At 47.6% G+C, this 11383-nt stretch overlaps 1 protein-coding gene across 6 annotated transcripts in view; it reads right to left on the bottom strand.

The window, feature by feature from the left end:
• The window catches only part of si:zfos-2326c3.2 (mitogen-activated protein kinase kinase kinase kinase 4), a 65518-nt gene that overhangs the window by 3854 nt on the left and 50281 nt on the right, over positions 1–11383 (bottom strand). For all 6 annotated transcript variants that reach the window (XM_061236493.1, XM_061236489.1, XM_061236492.1 and 3 more), the window contains 6 exons: positions 11042–11185; positions 10522–10656; positions 8724–8824; positions 7241–7390; positions 3642–3801; positions 1260–1399 (listed from right to left, as the gene is read on the bottom strand). In XM_061236493.1, the coding sequence (XP_061092477.1) occupies positions 1260–1399; positions 3642–3801; positions 7241–7390; positions 8724–8824; positions 10522–10656; positions 11042–11185 (830 nt within the window). The remainder of the gene's footprint in view (positions 1–1259; positions 1400–3641; positions 3802–7240; positions 7391–8723; positions 8825–10521; positions 10657–11041; positions 11186–11383) is intronic.

The raw sequence follows: 11383 nt of genomic DNA, 5'->3' as shown, positions 1-11383 counted from the left end.
GTAATGAAACACAGACACACACACACACACACACACACACAGTAAGTAATCAAACACACACACTCACACACACACAGACATACACACACTGCTGCCCCGACTGCACCGAGGCAAAGAACACCTTCCACATGGAGAGAGGGACACAACACAGACAGTTTTATTAAACACACACACAGACATACACACAAACACACACACACACACACACACACACAGACAGTGAGTAATCAAACACACACACAGACATACACACACACACAGTGAGTAATCAAACACACACGCACAGACATACACATACACACACACACACACAGAAGCACATGCTTGCACACATGCACATATACACACAGGCAGAAAGACATACACATATACAATTCATTTGATATTATCACACATCATTTGTTTTTGTTTATGTTGATGTTACATCCCAGTGTATTATAAGGTTAGATCTAGGGATGTAATTTTAAGGGTACTGTTTGGAGTTTTTGGCTGGGTATTGCCGCGTGCTGGTTTTTCCCTATACAGGTAGGAGTGCATCCTGTTGCCGGGTGACCTGCCTTGGTGGATGCCCATGACGACCGTCGCGGAGGAACCACCTGGCCATGCAGATGCTGCGGAGACCAGGATGCCTTTACGCCGCCCGGAGACGAGGGATCGCGGCGCGACGTGGGATTAAAAGATGCACGACTATATAACGGCTGGACGTCGTCATCTCATCGGAATCGCCATTTGAATAATCTTCTTGAGACTCATCTACTTTGAGCCATATTCTCTTCTCGCTCTCCCTTTTGGTTATTTAGGTTTACCACTTTTAGCTATTAATTATCAAGACTATAGGATACTTTATTTAGTCTCACAAGCCCAGCGTTTTCGGTTCTTCTTTTGGACTTACAAGAACCGACCATCGGACGACCTTGGACCGCTGTATGGACTGCCTGGTGAGGCTCTGTAAATAGTTTATAGTTTAGAGTTATAGGTTTAAGCTTAGGATTAAGACGATCATTAACTTGTAAATATTAAATGATTATCTAACCGATAAATCCCGTGTTGCGTTTCAGTCACGCCTTTACATATTACTGTGGTTGTGTGTTAAATGTTACGAACTTTTACACCCATTTGTCTTTGTTACATTGTTGGGTTTCCGTTTCGTAACATTGAAAGTGACTTCCTCCGCTTACAGAATCCATTCTAGTCGAGCATCATCTTGATCCTGTAATCTGCGAGTGATAGAGTTGCACTAGGCTGGGCGGGATGCTTACCTTGTCGTTCCTCTCGCACAGGAACTTGAGCTTCTGGGCCTTCTTGTGCATGAAGACCCCCTCCAGGTGTCCTGTCTCAGCTGACCGCAGCTCGATCGCTTTGTCCCCCCAGCCCATGACCTGGTTGGACTGGAGATAGGCTGTAGAGACACACACACACACACATAAACACACAGAGCTTTCAGCCATTCATGGTGTAATATCACAATTATATGATGTGAACGTTCTTACCTTAACTCAACATTCTAATGCTGATGTAACAATCCCTGCTGGTAATCAGGCCTGTGTCAATTATATAATTGTTTTGGATTCAAACACTTTCCTGTGCTCGATTGATCTTGCCTGGTGCAATTGAGCCAACCAAAAGGACCAGAAGGCAGGTACAGTATTTAATAGGTTCCAATACACCAGTCAAGCTCAGTGAAGAGTAGAAAAGGATATGAATCTGAAACAATTACAATTACAGGTCTGCTGGTAATTGAAAGCAGTAAAGTTCTAGAACACTTTTTGAAAAAGAATTCCCAAAAACCTAATATTCAAAGGATTAAATAATGTACAGGCTTTTAGAGTGGAAGTAGACTGTGAGTGGATATAAACCACACCCACACTCACAGGGAGAGCTTTTCAATATACAGGCTTTTAAGCTACGCTAAGCTGCTCTTTCAAGATGCACTGGCGACGCAACGCGAGATGCATCGTTGAAAAAAATCAATAGGGCCCTTGTCCAAGCTCTCCCACTGTTCCTCCATTGGAGATACTCTGCTCTTGCGCGTTATTTACGCATCGTCTGGAAGGGGAGATGGCGTCTCTCAGGCCAATTCCCCACGGAAGGCTCCTCCCACTGATTAACGACCTGGTCAGTGGACCCAAAACAATCAGCCTCGCAGAAATCTTATTTTTAGAGCGCCCGTCCCGGATCTGTCAGAACGGGTTGGATCCGGTTCGCCTCTTTTTGTTTCCGCACCCAGCTTACTACTGTTACTGCCCAGCGATCCGTTTACCAACTAACACCTGGCAGTCTTCAAACTGTTTGTGCCATCGTTTCAAATGTAAAGAGTGACAGATCGCACGGGACACCCACTGAAGAGCGGAATTGAAGACCTAACACTACATTTGTGAGTAAGCCCGTTGTGCAACTGGTTACAAAGAGATGCTGTAATCTTCTGGTACATAGTTTACACTTTGTTTCACTGGTGTCAAAAAAAACCCCTCATACTTCTATTTTTAACCGCACATTAGATGTTGTCAACCAGTTTCATTGCTCAACAACAACTAATAAAGTTAACGTTTGGGGCGGCACAGTGGCACAGTGGAAAGCACTGTTGGGTCCTGGGTTAATATCCTGCCTTTCTGTGTGGCATTGCTGTAAAAGAGCATGCGTGCTCAGTCAACCTACCCTGTAACACCCCCATGTAAAACATCAATACTGTGTTGGTTAATGGAAAAAAAAGAAGTGGTCACTCAGAATAAGTTTTTTCGGAGTTGTTGCACAACACTGACGGTACGGTCGATTTCCATTTAAATTCCTCCCACACAGCTACACACTCACTGGAGCAGTTCATATCAAGGGCCCTGCTAACCATTACCACTCTCCTTCCCACACTGACGTGAAACATCATGCCAGCAACTACAGTAAACTCTCAGAAATAAAGGGTTATTGTGCTCGTCTTCATAGGGGAACCCTTTATAGTTCATTATGCAACCCTCTGTGGTAGGATGTGAAAAGAAAAGAAAGCTCCCACATTTAAACATTTTGCCCAACAAAAAAGCCTTGAACTAGATAGGGTTTCTCTAAAGCAGGACTGTCGAAACCTCTTCCTGGAGATCTAACCTCCTGTAGCTTTTCATTCCAACCCTAACAAAGCACACCTCATTCAACAGCTACAGCAGGGCTGTCCAACCTTATTCCTGGAGATCTACCGTCCTGTAGCTTTTCATTCCAAACCTAATTTGGCACACCACATTCTACTAATTAGCAGCTCAACAGGATCTCCAGCTGTTGAATGAGTTGTACTTTATTAGGGTTGGAGTAAACCTACAGCACTGTCCATCACCAGGAACAGGATTGGGCAGCCCAGCTCTAGCTGTTGAATGAGGTGTGCTTTGTGAGGTTTTGAGTAAACCTACAGGACGGTAGACCTCCAGGAACAGGGTTGGACAGCCCTCCGTAGCTGTTGAATTAGGTGTGCTTTGTTAGGGTTGGAGTGAAAACCTACAGTACGGTAGATCTCCAGGAACAGGGTTGGACAGCCCTGCTCTACAGGGACACAGAGGAACCTTTTTGAACCCTTTCTTCTGACAGTGCAGACACCTCTAAGACCCGCTCGGACTCCTGCTGAAAATCCAAAGTGAGGCTGCGGTTTGGTCGGCATGGACACGCACCTACGGAGGCGGGCATCTCTCCCCACTGCAGCACCGTCTCCTTGGTGATGCGGCCGTAGGTGTCGATGTAGACGCCCTCGTCCTCGTAGCACACCAGCACCTCCATGCCGCTGGTGTTGGGCAGGATGATGATGGCGTGCGGTCGGATGACGCCCTGGATCTGAGGGCGCGAACGGGAGAGGCGTCACAAGAATGTCACACGCTCACCTTTCCTCACCCATTACATTACATTACATTATTGGCATTTTGGCAGACGCTCTTATCCAGAGCGACGTACAGTTGATTAGACTAAGCAGGAGACAATCCTCCCCTGGAGCAATGCAGGGTTAAGGGCCTTGCTCAAGGGCCCAACGGCTGTGCGGATCTTATTGCGGCTACACCGGGATTAGAACCACCGACTTTGTGTGTTCCAGTCATTTACCTTAACCACTACGCTACAGGCCACCCCAAGAATCGCGAGGGGCTGAGGTCTCCTCACGCCTGCACCTCCTCAGTCGTACCGCCACAGACCGTGACAGACCTGGGTTCAAATAACACGTATTTGTGTCGATTTCAAATACTTTTCTGCATTTGACTAAGCCCGCCTTATGTATTGGAACAAACGGAAGAAGTGTAAGCCCACCCCATCTGCTCCTCCTAGCAGGCTCAAATGCACCAGACAAGATCAATAGAGCAAAGGAAATTATTTGAATTCAATCCAAATATTATTTTAACCCAGGTCTGCACCGTGACACTATGCCTCACCCGGGCACATCAGCACGGTTTGATTAGCGACACATGACTGCCTAAATCCCTGGGATTTACCCCACAAAGACTGCAGCGTTTCAGCCTCTGGAGCCAATTCCTCCTCGTTTTAATTCATCTTATACATCGTACTATTAATTGTCCTTTCGTCTTAGCTCAGTTCCCACTACTGGTGATTCATTTTCCAGGAGAAGGGGGAAGGGAGGTGGGTGAGGGCAGCTGGCGGTTCCACTCATATTGCGGTGAATGAGGTGAGCTATCACACAGCACAGTTCTGCTGAGAGCTCCTTCAGTTCCACACAGCCACTCAACACCCCTCTGGCACCGCCAGGAAAAGCCACTTTCAAACCAACAGGTTGTTTGGAGGAGGGCCATTTGCCACCCACTACACAAAATCAACAAGACACTTGTAAAAAAACAGCCGAAAAGTTTTGGCCGCCCCAGAGAGCATTTCAGTTGATCTGTTGGCCAGATTGCTTCCATTTCCGTTAATCTCAATTGTCGAAATGAACCGAGGCGAAAAAATATACTCGCGAATACTTGTGACTCTTCCAGCACCTAGCACACAGGAACACGCTGACACAGGCTCCCAGTGACCTGCGTGCACACTACACCCCTCTCCCCAGCGACGCCCCCGCAAGCCAGCGGGAGCGAAGGGGCGCACCGCTAGCGGACGGCGTTAGCGCGCCGTTAGCGTAGCGCGTTAGCGCGGCGGTACTTGCCCGACCCGGCGTTCCCGGCGCTCCGTCCTCTCCCTGAACCGCCACGATCCGCAGCATCAGCACCGGCATCCAGAGCCGGAGCGCGATCCGGATGCGACGCCGCGGGAGTCTCATGAGTGAGCGAGCCGCGAGCAGGGAAACGTGGGAGAGGGCGAGCGTTCGGCGGAGGGAGAGACCGAGAGAGAGAGAGAGAGAGGAGAGAGAGTATATGTGTGCGCGTGTGTTCCGGAGAGAGAGAAAGAAGGAGGGAGTGAGCGAGCGAGTGAGTGAGTGTGAGAGATGAGAGAAAGCGGCGATGGTGTGAATCGGACGGGGGGGATGAATCGGGAACAGGTGTTGTGGTGGATGTGGAGCTCTCTGAAACTGATATATTTATATTGATAAAAAAAGGAAAGCAGGAGGGAGGGAGAACAGGTCATCTTTTTTTTGCGCGCGCATGGTCTGTGTGCGCTATGGAGGCTGTGGGGAGGGGTATTTTTAGCGCAATCTGGCGAAAAGTAGCACACGTGGATGGAGTCTGGGCCCCCGGCAGCCAGCCAATGGAAGCTATGTGGAACAGAGAGGCTCCTCAGAGAGAAGGGGACGGGGCTTGGTGGGGGACAGACAGAGGCACAGCATCACTGGTACCAGGGTGAATTCTGGGGTAGGTTTAGGGGTTGTGGGGTAGGTTTAGGAGTTCTGGTTAGATTTGTGGTTCTGATTAATGTTTTGGGGCTCTGGGGTAGGTGTAGGGGTTCTGGGGAAGGTTTAGGAGTTCTGGGGTAGATTTAGGAGTTCTGGGTAAGGTTTAGGAGTTCTAGGGTAGGTTTAGGGGTTCTGGGGAAGATTTAGGAGTTCTGGGATAGGTTTAGGGGTTCTGGGTAAGGTTTAGGAGTTCTGGGGTAGGTTTAGGGATTCTGGGTAAGGTTTAGGAGTTCTGGGGTAGGTTTAGGGGTTCTGGGTAAGGTGTAGGAGTTCTGGGTAAGGTTTAGGAGTTCTGGGGTAGGTTTAGGGGTTCTGGGGTAGGTTTAGGGCTTCTGGGTAAGGTGTAGGAGTTCTGGGTAAGGTTTAGGAGTTCTGGGGTAGGTTTAGGAGTTCTGTGGTAGGTTTAGGGGTTCTGGGGTAGGTTTAGGGGTTCTGGGTAAGGTGTAGGAGTTCTGGGTAAGGTTGAGGGGTTCTGGGTTAGGTTTAGAAAGACCCTCTGAATCTGGGCCTCTGCTTTGATGTGGAAGCTGGGAGTGTGTGTGTGGGCGTGTGGCTTCCTTCTGAGCGCGCTCAGCCTCCGACTGCGGGCTGACACACAATCCACAGCCCCTCGCCTTCTGAGCAGTGCTGCTCACACACACACACACACACACACACACACACACAGCAGGGCCAGATGGTGCGGCTGCACACCCACAGACTGTGTTGGTTGTGTGAGTGTGTGTCTGTTTATCATGTGCACATGCATTTCTGTTTGCATGCTCTGTGTGTGTGTGTGTGTGTGTGTGTGTGCTTATATGTCTGTTGTATCCATACACGTCAATGTATGTGTGTGTGTGTGTGTGTGTGTGTGTGTTATACAGCTGTGTATATAAGTGTTTGTGTTGTGCACTTGTATGAGTGCCAGTGTGTATAGGTGTGTGTTGCATCTGTTTGTATGTGTGTGTGTGTGTGTGTGTGCGCGCATATGTGTGTGTGTGTATGAGTGTGCACATCATCCCGCAACCCTAACCAACTCCCCCCATCCGATCCCATTTACCCTCCCTAATCAGCCCTCTCCCATCTTAAAGGCTCTAACTCTCTCTCACAGTCTCAGGGTAATGAGCAGTACAGCGAGCGAGCCCTCCAGGGAAACCCAGCCAATGCTTAGAGATAAACAGCACGCACAGCGTCCTACTGCAGATGTTCCATCTGGATCCCCTCCTGCTACGACAAACCATCTCTCCACAGGTTCTATGAGCGGCACGCTCCATTCCGCTCTTCTTCACCACCGCACAGAGAGAACCGAGAGCTGACCTTGACCCGGCTCTTAAAGCGCAACCACATGCTAACCGCTAAACGTGCTAACGGTAAGCAGCTCCAGCCCACGGGAGCTGAGTGCGGGCGAATACTGGCATGTTTCAGCGCAGAGCTGGGAGGAGAGGGAGGGAGAGGGTGACCGAGACTCACGTGCGTGGGCAGGTAGAGGTCGTAGGGCGTTCCCGAGTCCACGTCGATGGCGTGGAAACCAGACAGGGAGCCGTAGATGACCTTTAACCTCTGCCCGTCCTCCACGGTCAGGTCCACGGAGAGGGGCTTCTGAGGGAGGGCGGTGAAGGACTGCAGGGGGATGAGAGAGAGAACATTAACCCATGACAGTTTATTCAAAAATAAAACACATAAGACAAAAAGAGAGCAAAAGCAAAAGAGAGAGGGAGAGAGAGAGGCAAGTCATCATATGTTATACCTTGACGAAGGCCAAATGTGCAGGTTGATGCAACATGGTTTTTTTATATAAACACCTTAGTGGACATGCTGCATCAATAAAGGCATTTTAAATATTTATACCAGAGGAGAGTGCCTTGAGTCTTTTTTCATTATCTTGAATGTTATTGTACTGAAATAATGAGAGATAACGATATAACACAATATAAAAATATGGTAGACCTCTCTGTGAACCCCCTCTGTTTTAGGTTCAGCACACTGAAGGATCCAAATTAAATATGTACAACAGAGCACAATTGAACACAGATCAACAGAGATCATAAAAAATGTGTGAGAACTGGAACAGACCCCTCCAGACATGCCTGAACTAGGACAGCGTTGGAAGGTCACGTCATTAACATCACAATTCCTTTTTTTAAATCATCGCTGCCTTCTATATTTACAAGGACAGGTACGGTGCACAACACAAAGTATGACCATAAACATCCTGTTACACCCATAAAAAACGACATGTGTGTTTGCAGATAAGCTTCCGAATCAGACTTCTTACACTGCGGTCTGAATTCTGAATCCCCAGTAGAACTGCACACTAGCTCTATGCTACAAGCACTGTCACTTTAATTATTTAATAAACATCAGCCTCTTTTCTTTGCAGTGTATTTAATATTTTAATGGACCTGTACTTATCAGGAATCAGAACACTGAACCCAAGAGTGAGACCACAGAGGTGGACATTAAAGTCTTTATTAACTTCAGAACAGATCAGACTGGCAGGGGTCGATATCCAGCAAACAGCAGTGATTGAGATCAGGCAGTTTGAAAACCAGTCCAGGCAAAGGGTCGGTAGACATGCAAACATGTTCAGCCGGGATAATCCAGTATGTGGTCAATGTCACAAGCAAAGGGTTCATAACACACGGGCAATCCAAACAAAAGGAGAATCCAAAATCAAAAACCAAACAGCCAAACAGTTAGGCTGTTTCTAAGGCCAATTAGACAACGAAAAACACAGAACCTGACGGTACTGTCGACTGTTGGACTACATTACTTGTAAACTGGATTGTCTTTCAATGCCTGGTGAGGTCTGATGATGTTATGTTGCTTATTGTATGTGAGCAAACATCAAGATAATTCCTAGAATTCCCGTTCTGTTAATGTATGAGTACTTGAGAGCTTTTTTGGCAGAGGTTATTTCAGTACCAGGGGTCTGAGGGCCTACAGTCCTCACCTTGAAGGCCATGAACTTGTGGTATGGTTTGGGAGCCCAGGCATACACCTCCACTGCGTTCTTCAGGGCAATGACCAGGAACTTGATCTTCTCATATCGTACTGAAACAACACAGGGAAGAGACAGACAGGGACTTCAGCCAAGGTTTGCAGACAAGGAAACTGAGACAGGGGATAACTCGTAAATAACTGTCAGTTTCAGTCAATATTAAGACAAACATGGAGTCTGAAAAATATAGGGAAAGTTTGTTGTTTTAAAAGGCTGGTAAATATGCCTCATGCAGTGGTGGAGTGGGAAAGGTTATCTGACCGCAATGGGTCTCAGAGAGTCGCACTTTCTTCCTGCTTCCCAGAATGCTCTCTCTCTCCATCTCTCTCTCCATCTCTCTCTCTCCCTCTGTCTGTCTCTCTCTCTCTCTCTCTCTCTCTCTCACCTTAATCTCCCTCTTATTTGCATATTTTTATGTTTTCTTCTTAAATAAACTGCAATGGGTTAGTGGTAGATGGTTTTATAAAATATTTCAATACAACAACATATGATGACTCTTTCTCTCTCTCCTACTACTACACACTACACAAACTACACACGTGTCTCACTTCGTCCCTTCCTCCCTCCCTCATTCCTTCTCCTACTCTCTCTTCCTCACTCCCTCACTCTTTTTCTCTCTCTCTTTTTCCAGGGCAGATTGGGAGAAACATCCGTTATGTGGCACAGTTGAGGCTGTTTCCCCATTGGCTCCTGAATTAGTGGCGTTCTGGATTGTCACGGTGACCTATTTTATTTTTGGAGTGCCATGCTCAGAGGGACATAGAGAGTAGAGCTGGGTAATACTGAATCATTGGGAACACTGGCTAAATGACTCAAATCACATGAGGTGAAAGAGGTAGACCAGGGGTGCACATGTTTATGTAAATGAGGGAATAGGATATATTTTTTTGTTAGAGCTGACATACCAAGAAAAAAATAAAGAATCTAAATATTCTAATCAGTAAAGAATATTTGTTTCTGGTTTTTCAAGCCACTCTCTCTCATCTTCATCTCCATCTTATTTTTACATTATCCGTAAAAATATTTGATTTCTTCTGAAATAAACTGTAATGGGTCTCTCTGTTTTTCTTTCTGTTTCTCTCTCTCTCCCTCTCTCTCTCCCTCTCTCTCTCTTTCTCCCACCCTCTCTCCCTCTCTCTCTTTCTCCTACCCTCTCTCTCCCTCTCTTCCTCTCTCTCCCTCCCACTCTCTTTCTCCCTCCTTCTCTCTCCCTCTCTTTCTCCCTCTCTTTTTCCCCTCCCTCTCTCTCCTGCTCTTGACCTCAAGAAGAGTCAAAGGAAGGACCGCCCCCAGCCCTGCTGAGCTCAGCAGTACACACCAAACACATGCCACTCTCCACACACACACACATACACACACACACACACACAGAGAACCGCTCTGCTCCCGTTATGCAAGGGCGTAGTGATGTGACTCATGTGGCGCTCTATAATAACACACACACAAACACACACACACACACACGCAACCCACAACCCTAATTTGTGCAGCCTACTCACAAGTTCCATTTTTATCGCTCGCCATTTCCATATTTAAGTATTTATGTATTTTCGTTATAATTTTGCATTTATTTATATAACTAACATGCATATCAGCATAGCCTGCCATTGCTGCAGTCTGTGTGGGGGGCAGCATTTTACAAACAGCTGCTAGGCAACAGTACAGCATGACATTCCATGAGACACTGCTGCCATAAATAATGAATGTCCCATAATGTGCTCACATCCTGCGCTAAGCGGCGAACACGTACCGACTTTATAATGCATACAGCCCTCCAGGTCTCCGACAGACGTCCAGCCCTGACGCTTCTCCACTTCCGGATCGTTCCGCAGGATCTTGTTCCGGAGCCAGGACAGGTAGTACAGCCTTAGCTTGTTCTTTTTACCTGGGGCAATCACAGTTAGTAGTTCGCAGTGTTATGAGTGACTTTTGAATTTTCACGTGAATAAACCTTCGTGGAAACGCCTGAAATTCGAAAAGAACGGCCAAGTTTTTAGAAATTTGCTGAACATTTGTGAAAGATGTGGGTGACTGCGGAAGAAGATACTCCACTGGCCTCTAATGGTGTGCACATCCTCTGAGTGTTACTCTGTTCTGTTATGAGGAGGTTAGGGTTAGGGTTAGGGTTAGGGTGTAACGCGGAGGTGCGGTGCGGTACCTGAGATAGTGATGAGGGTTAGGGTGTAACGCGGAGGTGCGGTACCTGAGATAGTGATGAGGGTTAGGGTTAGGGTTAGGGTGTAACGCGGAGGTGCGGTGCGGTGCGGTACCTGAGATAGTGATGAGGACGTTCAGCCCCTCCAGCACGTCCATCTGCTGGAAGCGGCGGCGGCTGATGAGGGAGTACACCTTCCCCTGTCCGCTGCGGTCCAGCAGCCACAGCCCGTTCTCCGTGCCCACCAGCAGGTTCACGCCTGGGGTCAGAGGTCACACAGAGAATTACCTCTCCATTCCTCCTCCATACAACTCTCAACTCTCAGGGTGACTCTACATACCTGGGTTCAAAGGTCACACTCAGTTTCAGCACAGAAAAATAACTCTCCATTACTCCTCTGTACAACTCTCACAGTGAACTTTGACTCTACACACCTGGGGTCAAAGGTCACACTCAG

Source organism: Conger conger, chromosome 3 (assembly GCF_963514075.1).
Source record: "Conger conger chromosome 3, fConCon1.1, whole genome shotgun sequence".
Taxonomy (NCBI): domain Eukaryota; kingdom Metazoa; phylum Chordata; class Actinopteri; order Anguilliformes; family Congridae; genus Conger; species Conger conger.
Note: the sequence above shows the minus strand (reverse complement) of the source record. Positions and strands in the feature narration are given on the sequence as shown.